This window comes from Eptesicus fuscus, chromosome 13 (genome assembly GCF_027574615.1).
Source record: "Eptesicus fuscus isolate TK198812 chromosome 13, DD_ASM_mEF_20220401, whole genome shotgun sequence".
NCBI classification, from domain to species: domain Eukaryota; kingdom Metazoa; phylum Chordata; class Mammalia; order Chiroptera; family Vespertilionidae; genus Eptesicus; species Eptesicus fuscus.
In genome coordinates, this window is record NC_072485.1 from 74,048,174 (window position 1) to 74,060,896 (window position 12,723).

The 12,723-nt window shown below is 38.3% G+C and overlaps 1 protein-coding gene across 3 annotated transcripts in view; it reads right to left on the reverse strand.

Moving 5' to 3' along the window:
- Positions 1–1,557: 1,557 nt before the first annotated feature.
- IFTAP (intraflagellar transport associated protein) overlaps positions 1,558–12,723 on the reverse strand; it is a 58,943-nt gene continuing 47,777 nt past the window's right edge. For all 3 annotated transcript variants that reach the window (XM_054725160.1, XM_008146796.3, XM_054725159.1), the window contains exons 6-7: positions 8,258–8,412; positions 1,558–1,799 (exon numbers count right to left, since the gene is read on the reverse strand). In XM_054725160.1, coding sequence (XP_054581135.1) covers positions 1,632–1,799; positions 8,258–8,412 — 323 coding nt within the window. In that variant the 3' untranslated portion in view covers positions 1,558–1,631. The remainder of the gene's footprint in view (positions 1,800–8,257; positions 8,413–12,723) is intronic.

Consider the following 12,723-nt stretch of genomic DNA (forward strand, 5'->3'; position numbering starts at 1 on the left):
ATAGCGTATTTCAAATTTAGACACTAAACTGTCATAAAAAATAATTGATCTAGATTGACATGTCATAAAAGTACAGTTGAAAAAGTACAGATGCACATACCTGAGTTGTTCCAAATGTAGGAGAAATTTTTATAAGAACTATATCAAATATCAACTTTTTATTTTAAATTAAAATAAAATTAGCATTTAGAAATCAGTTCCTCACCCTGGCTGGTTTTGCTCTGTGGTTAGAGCATCAGCCCATGGACCAAAGGGTCACGGGTTCGATTTCCAGTCAAGGGCACGTACCTCAGTTGCAGGTTCAATCCCTAGTCCCAGTCAGGGTGCAAGCCAGAGGCAACTAATTGATGTGTCTCTCTCACATCAATGTTTCTCTCTATCTCCCCTGTTCTCTCCATTCCACTCTCTCTAAAAATCAATGGAAATAATATCCTCACTCCTTGGGTGAAGATTAAAAAAAAAATCAGTTCCTCTGTCACACTACCTACATTTCAAGTGCTCCATAGCCACATGCAGCTAGTGGTTATTCTATTAGACAGCGTGGCTCTACTGTAATTATTTGTGTATACATCTGCCTTCCCCACAACATCAGACCACCTCTCCTTGTATCCTCCCCATTGCCTTGGCACATAAAGGGTGTTTAATGAGAGTTTCTTGACTAAATAAAGAAAAATAAATGTGGAAATCACTTGACTCCATTGTAATGTTAAATCGAGAACATTCTTTCCTAAGGATATAAATGGCCATTTTTATGAATACACATATACACACATATACATGTACATGAGCACAGGCCTGAGTGAAAACTAATTAAGACTAAGTACATTTGATTTGTTACGGATTCCTTCAATAATAAAAATGACTTCATACATACTACTCCTCCTTCACCTGTGCCTCCAGCCATCTATTCTCCTTTCCTTAAGGCATGAATGGGTACTCTAAACAATAACACTTCATAAGAAGCTTTACATTCTCTAGTTGTTTTTTCTACCTACGTCTTGCCTCTTCAAATTATATTTTACGCTTCTGCAGTCAGAGATCATTCCTTGCACTTTGTAGCTATCACAATGGCGATAACAAAGTACAAGAATTTAATACATGACATAGAATCAATTCTCAGTTGCCTTCTTTCCAGTCATGCCTTTCCCAATCAATCCTAGAAGCCCGGCCTCTCAGCAATCAGATTCATACCAATATGTCTGGATAGCTGGGGCCAATAACCTCCGCACATAATCAGTACTTCTCTCTGTGCTACAATGCATTTGGCATGTGTAACTGTCCTTCGCCCCCAAAAAGGTGGGATGATGCTTCCAATCTTTGTTACAATGCCCCGTGTTACCTAGTTGTGGTACTCTCTTCAAACTGATGCTTCAGTGGGCGTTGCCTCCTGTCCCAACTCGCCACCTCCATCGCCCCCTACCAGCCATGGGATGCAGCAATGTAACAGAAGGAAGCTCCGTGAGGATGGAGATCTCTGTGGTCTTGTTAGCAGCATCTCCCTATAGGCAAGTAACTGACAAATCAATACACACATAAATGTCCACAGAGGGGCTTACAGTAGGTTTATCATTTATTCTATTTTTGCTTGAATAAGAACAAAATAAGTGTAAACAGGAAGAAATTTTGGTGAATCAGTCACAGGGTTCCTGCAAGTCTGCGTTGGTGTTCTCTCGCTTGTGCTTGGATAGTTGTTCTTTGATGGCTTCTACCTCTGCAGGAGTGAACTTGGGGGTTAGCATCACAGTGTCATAATCAAATTCTTCATCAAGTCTGAAGGGCTGAACTTCATCCCCGAGTATCTGCAAGAGGTAGCAAAGGATGAAAATCATTTACAATCACTGTAAACGAAGATAAAGTTGAAAACGTAAATTTCCTATTACTGTTTAATTAAACATTTTTTAGACTCCAGCTCTCTCAGCTGGTTAGGTCCTTTTTTAAGTAAAGGAATACAGTCACTTATTCAATTTGACCTAATGTAAGCCCCTTAAAATGCCCCATTTGTACTGTCCTGCCTCTAAACAATATCACTAACTAATTCTGCCCAAAGCAAGAAGCAGAAAATCTCTCTTGCACACATTCATTACATTTTTACCACCTGTAGTGTTAGGACTAGAGGCATATTGAAAAACTAAAGGCTCATATTAAAGTGTGAAAAAATACAACTTAAGATTCTGATCAACCTTGAATACATTTTCACCATTTACCATAAAAGACATATCAACAAAACAATTTTCTTTTTTGTATATATATTTTTTATTGATTTCAGAGAGAAAGGGAAAGGGAGAGAGAGAGAGACAGAAACACCAATGATGAGAGAGAATCATTGATTGGCTGCCTCCTGCATGCCCCCAACTAGGGACTAAACCCGCTACCTGGGCATGTGCCCTTGACCGGAATCGAACGGGGGACCTTTCCATCCAAATGGCCTACACTCTATCCACTGAGCCAAACCGGCTAGGGCTTAACAAAACATTTTCAACGTTAAAGTACTCTACACTTTCTACATTTACTTCTTCAGATAATACCTATCATCCCTGGTCCAATGAGAGTAGGAATTAAAACACATAGTGTCTCCTTAAATTTAAAAGTCCAGGATCCTTTTGTCCTATTCAAGAATTTTTTAAATATTACAGAATTTATCTACAAGCCAGAGTAAATGCAAAGATGTATAATAATTTTATGTCTATTTATTCATAATCTGTGTTTTAAACACTTCCTAAAAGAAGGTAGATTAAAAAAAAAGCATATTTCTCACTAAACAAAAAGAGAATGGCTTACATCTCACTGTATCACCCCTTCAAGAGCCTCTCCCCAAGCAAATGGTGTGTGACACGTGAACTCATCCAGCACCTCTGTGCAGCTCTATAATATGTATGGTGATGCTGAAATAATTGAAAACTATGGTTTATGCAAGAATGAAAAAAATGCCCTGAGGCCATAATCAGCTTTAAATATTCTTGCCTGGAAAATGATCTCATTGAGTGGCTTTTGTAATGTTCTTGAAAACGGAGCATATAGCTCAGAAACCGTGCTGTTATTAAAGGTGAAAGAAAGAAAAAAACCCACAACCATAAAAAATAGATTATCTCCTGTCCGTTGGGCAAGTTGAATCTCATAGTTAGGGGTACAGGGTTAATAGCAAACACCCAGCCATCTTTCGTCCTTTCTTAGTAAAACCAGCAAGGGAACGCATTTCAGAGGCTTGTTGATTTCCTCTTTATTAGAAAGTGCGTGCTCTCCCGACAAGGGTGATGGGAGCTCTCACTGAAGTGAGTTCCCACCAAGGGCCAGCCCCGGTACTAGGAACTGTGTGGGCAAGAGCGGTGATCTTCAAACAACCCATCTCACAAGGAGCTGAACAGCGAAGTCACGTGCCCCAGACTATGCGGTCAGTAAGAAAGAGAAGCGAGATGTGAATCCAGTCTCCAGGGAAAGCTTCTCCTTCTCCAAAAACACAGGAAAAGTCAACCCGGAAGTCTTCCCTAAGCCCTTTCCTAGACAAGCTAACCAAATCCCATAGCATACAGTAAAAAGCACTCAAGGCTCCACAGAATACCATGACGTCTGGAGCAGCCGACACAGGGAGCGAGTCAGCCAACCGATCATCATGATCACTTCCTGAGATTAAACTTAAACACCACAGTCAAAGTGACCATGCAGTAATACTGTTGAAAGCAGCTCAAATGAAGAAACACAAGCAGGCAACATGTTCGTTTCCTGCATGTGAGCATCCTTGCAGTCTCCAAGTCTACGCAGCAATAAGCACTGAGGCTAGCAGGCCTGGCCCCATCCTGAGGGACCCTGCCAGGGACACAAGGGAGCCCCATTTTTACCAGTGCATTCCGGCTCACGGGATCCTTGCTGCCTTGCATACCTGGTTAAAGGAAGTAGGCATCATGTCTTGTTTTTATATTACCAGACCCTGTGCTAGGCATAGGCAAGGAATGGCACTAGAATGAAAAGGCTGCAGTCCCAGCCTATCAGGAGATTACAGTTACATGGAGTCAAGCAAAATGAAAAGAAGCAAATATAACACAATGTTGTTCCAGGAGTATATACAAGGTGCAATGGGATCCTAGAGCAGGGACACTAACCCCAGCCTGGAGGTCAAGGAGAACTTCCGGGAGTGATACCTAAGCTGATCCCAGCTCAGAAAGACTAGTACAAGTTAAAGAGGAAAAGAGAGAGTGAGTCTGAGAGAACAGAGTGGACAGGAAATATCCCAAGCAAAAGAAAATGAACATCTAAGAACTAAGGGCAAGAAAGAATATAAACTATTTAAGAAATTGTAAGTATGAGAAATAAGAACAAATGTTATAATGCAAAAAGTGAACCCAACTGAAGAAAAAAATGGACTTCTTACTAAAGTTGAGGTGTCTAACTTACTTTAGGACTTAGTTTATTTTACACTATAATTTCAAAAGTAAACTTTCTATCTAACATTCTTTCAGAATACACACACACATACAGATACAAAGAGTGGTTGGGGAAGGGAGGTGTAGATGGATAATTTGTAAGACCTAGCAATTTTAGCATACATTTTTACTAGTATGCATCTTGGGTTTTTTCCAAGCCTCTGACATTATAATTTTGTATTAACATATTATTCTGAGTTTTATTAACATTTGGTATATATCAATGGCTCTTGCGGACTGAATAGTAATAAATCCATTATTAGAGAAAGTAATTGGGAATATGTAATTATGAATACCCTAGTACTTGTAGATTTATAAATCAACATAACATTTAGAAATTTATAAAACAACATAGGACTTAAAAGGTAATTACTGCCCAGCCGGCATGGCTCAGTGGTTAAGTGTTAACCTATGAACCAGGAGGTCACAGTTCGATTCCTGGTCAAGGGTACATGCCTAGGTTTCGGGCTCGATCCCCAGTGGGGGGCATGCAGGAGACAGCCAATCAATGATTCTTTCTGATCATTGATGTTTCTCTCTCTCCATCTCCCTTCTTCTCTGAAATAAATAAAAATAATATATTTTTAAAAGTAACTATTATTTTACTATATATGTTAATGATGCCATTTAAAAATTCTAAATATAAATAAAAAGTATTCCTGTTTTTTATTTAGTATTTTTTACTATATACACGCCAAAATGGTAAATTTTACTCTGTAAATGAGATCTCAATAAACCTAACTTTAAAAAAAACACACAAAGAAATAAAGAGAGAGAGAGAGGGGAAGGAAGGAAGGAAGGAAGGAAGGAAGGAAGGAAGGAAGGAAGGAAGGAAGGACTAGTACACACTGCAACTCAGAAAACTTCACTGTGAACATCAAAATGGCAGCTTTCAAAAGATAGCAAAGTCGCAATTCTATTTATGTATTTCAGCTGTTGGCTACTCTGGCACACTTTGGGAATTCCCTTCTTTCAAGTAAGGTTCATCTTAGGGTCCTGAGCTAAAGGACTCCAAATTAGTTGCAAACTCAAATTCTGATTTATTTCAAAGAGAAGAATATGTGCAATGGAACGCCAAGTACCCCGCTATTAAACAGAAAACAACTGTGAATTAAGTTATTAACTTGTTATTTTTGCCTAAGGAGCTGAAATATGTGGATTTCAGGTGTATAATTTCAAATCTAATTGAAACCTTTTTGAGCCTCTGGGGGAATGGAATTTGTACACTGGCAGAACACTGCTAGTTTCCTTAAATTGCTCATGTGACTCATTCTAAGCGGGACTGCTACAAGAGGAGTCATTTTCATTCATAGTACCACATAGGCAAGTCAAAGAAAACAGAACTAATGACAGCAGCATTTAGCTGTAGGCTCTATTACAAAGCAATATGGTAAATAAACTGTCTTTATAAGTGAAAATTTTTGAAGTCCCTATATGAATTGGAAAAATAGGAGATCTCCCATTAAAAAAATACTATACAAGTTTCTTCTACGACCTCTTCTATGAGTTGGGGATGGGGAGGAGGAACTCACAATTTTTCATCTTTCTAATGTGAATTACTTTTGTCAAAATATATTAACTAAGGCAAGAAATTATTCACAAATAGAAACTGGAAGTTTCTTGGAAAATGTTTGACTCTAAGGGGGAAAATGCACATGTATAAAACCAGTGATAAAATTAACAACAAAGTATTTTTAATTGGTCTAATCAACACTAGGAAGCTGTGGATTCTTATTAGGCAATTACAGGAAGTTGGGACATCCAGGGTACATTTTCATCTTTCCAGACTGAAGTCACAGAAAGTAACTGTCTCCAGCCCCTTGGTAGGGCCTTACAGGACATATTTGTTGAAAGTTGATGCTTATGGTCTTATACTGGCATTAGGTGCTTTAAAATAAGACTGATACTATTAAACCATGGCAGAGTTGGGACATTATTATGATTTCCAGTTCTGAAAGGTTTCTCTTCCAAATGGTGGTTAGAAATAAAAATTCCAAACCAAGATATTACTCTGGATATTCAAAAGTTATTCATCTATGTCTCTTGAGTTTGCCAACATAAACATGTTTATATCATTTTGATTCCAACATTTTAAAATGTTGACATTTTCTGGGAATAAATGTATATTCTTTTTGAAGATACAATCATATACAGGGTTTTAAATAGCATGTTACTGGATGTTTGACAGGTTCCAAAAATCATTCAGGGTTTTCTTTTAACACATCAACTAAAATCATTTTATAAACATTTCCATAATGGCACCAGATGCAGTGACCACTAGTTGGTCAAATCATTTGTATGGTCACAATGGAAGTCATAAACAAGTCTTTGAAAGAAACTCATTCCTGCCAGAAATAACCTTGCAATATTAGTTTCTTCCTACTCAACAAAAGCAATCCACAATTCAAAAAGCACATTGAAAAGTGGCTGTCCCTACCAGTTTATCTGGTAACCAATTCAGGGGTTTAACATAAGCCTACTGGCATCCTAGACATAAGTCTGCCATACCAGTGAACAAAGTCTTATGATAAAGGGGAAATTTAAAAGTGAAATGTCTGGATTATTTGATTGAACGACTGCTTCCATAACAAAATATCTTCAAGTAGCAAGACTAATGCCTGATAATTAAATAATCAAGAAGCATCCTAAGGGCTTTCTTAGAAGGAGATAATAAAGAGCCCTTGGCTACCTCTGTGCCTGATCCCCTTTCGTGTTAGAGTGATCTAGGTGCTAAAGGTCACATCCGGCAGCCTCTGCTGGTGCACCTTTGCCGATTACATGCAGAAGAGTTGTAAACGATGGCGAAAGATGACTTTCAAGGAGTGCATTTGGGAGAGAATGCATGTGGCAGAGATTCCATTCTACCCTGCTGGGGAAGCAAACAGCTGGATGACACTTCCCAGCCTCCCTTGTGGTGGGTGGGAACATGTGACTGAGTGGCTGCCAACAGGACAGTGAGCAGAAATGGAGCCCTGAGCTCTGAGCCTGGGGAAGCAGGCGGCCCCGGGCGCTCATCCCCTGCCCCCCGGAAGGATGGGGAACTGACTCGCAGCATGCACTTGAGCACAGTGTCCCAAGGCAGAGTGGAGTTCCAGAGAGAAGGAGCCGTGGTGAGTCCAGGGAACAGAGCCACTTGCTAACTTGAGAGACCCTCCACAGGTTGTTCCAGGAAAGAAACTTCTATCCCTTCCACCACTGAATCATTGTTGGGATTCTCTCCTGGAGCAGCCTCGCTTTATCTTAACAAATATATGATGTCTGCAGGACCGTAGGAACAATAATACAAAGAAAAAAGGCCAGTTCAGACTAAAAGAGGTAAGAAAGCCATCTGTCCCCTTCCTCTGTCCTTTCGGTGGCACTGTCCCCAGGTAGCACTGGCCTATAGAGATACGTCATGAATTAAAAATATTTTCCACGGCGGGTGTGCTCAGTGGATGAGCATCGACCCATGAACCATTTGGTCACTGTTCCATTCCCATTCAGGGCACATGCTGGGGTTGAGAGCTCAATCCACACTAGAGGGCATGCAGGAGGCAGCTGACGGATGATTCTCTCTCATCATTGATGTTCCTATCTCTCTCTCCCTCTCTCGGAAATCAATAAAAACATATTCTAAAAAAACTAGTTTCCATGTAAAAACACAATCGCTCTCTGTGTTTAAAAAGAAATATATACAATAGCGATAGATGGCCGTGAGAAGGGCCCAAATAAGCAACTTGAATTTGGAATTTTCCAAGACCTGAGAAAAAATACAAGAGAGACAGGCAGAGGAGCATTTCTCTGAAAGGACAAGTTACAAAACCACTGCGATTTCGAGACTGATCGAGTCCACCATGGAGTACCTCGTCCTTTAGCGCAGCCGCTCCTTCCACCATGCGCCTTGGGTTGACTGCAGGGGTCAGAGGCTGGGCTGCAGGAAGAATGTCAGCTGCGGAAGGAATGCCAGAAGGAATGTGGGTGCTTACGTCCTCCACTTCCCCGGGCAGCAGCGGCAAATCTGCAGGATGCAAAATATTTCACTTGATCTTTTCTCGGAATTTACAACTGACCTAACTCGTCTGAACGCCTGGAATGGTCCCAAGAATAAAGCAAATAATCTCAGGTAGAGCAGGTCCATCTCACAAGGCCTGTCCACATTTGAGATTCCCCTTTCTAGAAGGTAGAAGTCCCTGGTGCACCTGTTTCTATCCTATTGTTGCTATCAGATTCCATCCAAAAGGTCTCAGAGAAATATTGTTTGGGAATAACTTGTTCATGCCTCTCACCCCTCAACCCACTGTCTACCTTTATAGGAAAATAAGGCAAGAAGATGCTATTTTTGTCTCATTTTCCCATATTTTCCTGAGGGGAGAAGAGAAAGGAAATGGAGTGTTGAATTTCATCCTGTAAAGATATGGCAATATTTCAACAACAACAACAACAAAAGCATATTAAAAAACAATGATGCCAGAAGGAAAGAACTTTAACTTTTAGCAGGAAAATGAACTACTCTGTCACATTCAGAATGCATGCTCTAAGTTTCAACACCTGCAAACAACAAAAACGTGTTTCCGGCTTATTTGGCACAATTACAAGAATTCAAGAGCCAATCTTGGTTTTCTGATCAACTCATGATGAAGGGATGTGTTCCCTTATACTTGCACATGTGAGAGAACATGGAGGCATCACAAATAAGTGATGCTCTCCCACAGCTTTCTTAAGGAGGACAAAAAAAAAACACACAAATAGAAGCACAACAGGTTTCCCCTCAGTAAGTTTTCACAGGACCAGAGGGCTGCAGGAGATCCCCAATAACGTGCGGTTGGCTCAGTGATGCTGCCTGCTACTCACAGACCATCTTAAGGAAGAATACATTCTCCCTGGAAGTGACTAACAACGGGCTTGCCTTGACCGTTGCCAGTGGCAGCATATATGGGGAGATAACTGAGCATGATTCGATATTCAAAAACTGAATCTTATTTGAAATACATCTCTCACTATTGTGATGCTGTCACCTTCACAAAAAAATATAATTACGAAATTCACAAGACTCCAGCAACAAAGAACATAGCCTAGAAACTGAGCATGTGAGTGGGGGATTGGTGAACAAGGTGGTTTTACTATGATTAATTCTTGAAACCATAAAATAAGACCTGATTAACTAGCAGAAATAAAAACAATAATAATAGTCAACTCTTATGAGCTGATATATTATATGCATTAACTCAGTAATCCAACAGCTCCATTATTTCCTGTTTTATAGGCAATGAGCTCTAAGCACTAAGAGTAACCTCAGTGAAGGTACCACAGCCACAAAGTGGCACAGCCAGGCAGTCTGTCTGCCGAGTCAGGCAGTCTGTCTGCAGAGCCCATGATGTCACATTATAAACTTCTTTTAAATAAGCATTTTCATTACATATATTTTTTAAATCTATCAGATTAGCCAAACTCAAGGCCAAGAAATGTCACTGCAATAGCTCATTAGTATGGCTAGTCAGTGGTAAGTGCACTCAAACATTTTATGCCCAGAGAAGTACTATTTTTAAACTCAGTAAGGTTGGTGGGAAGATTGACTTTCTAATATAAATATGTATGAGTACAAAGCCAAACTCAGTGTATCTGCCTAGGACTGCCTAGGTCCAAGCCTGGTTAGGGGCCGGCCAACAACAAAGGCAAGAAGAGAAAGGTTTGGGCCTCTTAATGTAAAAACCAATATCTACCAGACCCATTGACCACCAGTGCAAACATCAGTTCAAATGTAAGATAAAAATCAATTCTGCCTTCAGAGCTATTTAAAATCTGATTGACAATAGTATGCACCAAGGAGGGCAACTCTGCAATTCCTTTGCTAAACCTCTTCACCTCTTTAATATTTTGCAAAAAAAAAAAAAAATGTTTTCTTTCATAAAAATTCTACTGCCATGGGAACAACTCCTTCAAAACAAGAAGACTCAGAATCCTCCACACTTTGCTTTGCCATTTGCTTCTTCAGTGTAAAAGCAAAATGTACAAATGCATATCTATTGGTGTCTAATACAGCACCTTACACATAGTATAGTCTCAATAAATACTTAACGATAGAAAATAAATTTCCTGCATCTCAACTTTTAAACTAAACAGCAAGTATCAAGAGTCTGTGTGCTAATAGGACATTGTGGATGATGTAAAATATGTATAGTCCTTACCCTTAATAATTAAACTTTGTTACAGGAATAAGATTTTCACACATAAAAATCAATCAGAGAATAATCAAAACAAAATTGAACAACCTTAACTCTAAAGAGGACAGATTCATAAAAGAGTAAAACCAATATGGACAAGAAGAGTCTGATAAGACAGTTATGAAGAAAGCTACCTTATCTTTTAGCCATTCTATAATCATGGGAGAAAAATGATGGTATTCATTAATGGTGGGGAATGGAATGTGATATCTCTGTAAAACATTCTAAAACTGAAATATTTTAAGAAACCTGATCCTATCTTAATTGTTTCTGAAACTACCAAAGGCCTTGTTTTCATCTTCACTAAATACCACGCTCTTGGCTGATGTACATGTGGAGTCAAGACAACTCTCAAAAACAAATCTTGATGCTAGGCAGCAAGACTGAAAACACGTCAATCTCTTCTTTCTCAACTACATCGTAAGAATTTCCAATATTCATGAACTATGTGTTCATGCCATTTGTCTTTCTGTATTTAGTCAATAATCAGCAAGTCAAAAGCTATACTCACAGAATCTAATACATTATAAAGCAAGCAATCTATCTGACATCTAATAAATTAGGTAAGAATAATATTTAATCTGTGTGGCATAGTTATTAAATTAACCAATCTGTTCCTTTCTTGTCATGTAGAAATGATAAAAAAATTTTGAAATTTTGGGCATTCCCCAAGACGAAAAAGGATGTAGGTAAGAAATGCTTTAGTAACCCAGGCCTCTTCCACACATAGCTACCAGCTATGATAGTCTATCTCAGTGGTTCTTATTCTTAAAAATTTTATTGAAAACTTCAAAGAACTTTAGTTTATGTAGGTTATGTCCATGAATTTTTATCATATTATAAATTAAAGACTGGGACTTTTTTCAAATATTTATTTATTTAACTATTTAAAATATCATTATATATTAAAATAAATATTTAATGAAAAATCTATTTTCCCAAAACAAAGAAAATACTGAGAAGTATTGTTATATGGTTAAAAAATTTGTCTGCTTTAAGCAAAGAAAGTTGGATTCTATACTTGTTAAGCACTCAAGTTTGGAATATTGTTTCACTTGATGTCAATGAAAATAATCTAGTCTCACACAGATATATAAGTGGAAAAGGGAGGAGCACTTTAATAGTCTTTTTATATAATCATGGATATTCTTCTTTGATACTACACTAGATCTCAAAAAATGATAAAGTAAAAAAATAAATTCAGTGAGCAATCTCAAACCATTTTGGTGAATTTTTCATACTGTCATGTTAAAATCTTGGTCAGTCTTACATGTTGAATGGTTCTTTCTCTAATACATGATTTTGTAACATCATAAATTTGGAAAATACTGATTCACTGTCTTATACAGATCCCTCAAATATAGACATATTTCATTATACAGTATAAAAATCACATTAGCTAACATTACCAATTTTATCAGAAAACTCTTTAAATATTGGGGAGGTGTCAAGCTCACAGTATTGGATGCACATCTCCAAAAATCTGTTTTTCACTCAATGCACTGTCAATTTTGTCACTGACAATGAATACTATCAGTTGCATTGGGCCAGTGTGGCTCATTTGGTTGAGCGTCTTCCCATACATCAAGAGATTGTTGGTTTGATTTCTGGTCAGGGCACTTGCTGGTGTTGCGAGCTGGATCCCCAGTAGGGGGCATGCAGGAGACAGCCTATAGATTCTCTCCAACGTTTCAATCTCTCTCCATCTCCCTTCCTCTCTCTGAAATCAATAAAAACATGCTAAAAAAAAAAATACTATCACAGTTGTTTGTCTTAAAGATAGACCTACTTCATTCACTTTTTTTTACTTCATTTTTTTGAGAACTATAGTTTGTCATTCTTTCAAGTAAAAATGTTGATCTACATAAAAAAAAAAGAAGAAAAAAACTAGTTCAAAACACCACTCAAACACACGATTGATTTTCTATGAGACAACCATTGTATTTCAGTATGCAGCATTCGATGTTCAGCATTCAAACAAAAACTACCAGGTATACACGAAGGTGGGCAAGTTCAGGGAAGACTTACTTCAAGGATGAGATTAGCATTTGATAATGATAATAAATCATATCCCTCTCCCTCCAAGTACAGAAATAAAAAATAAATAT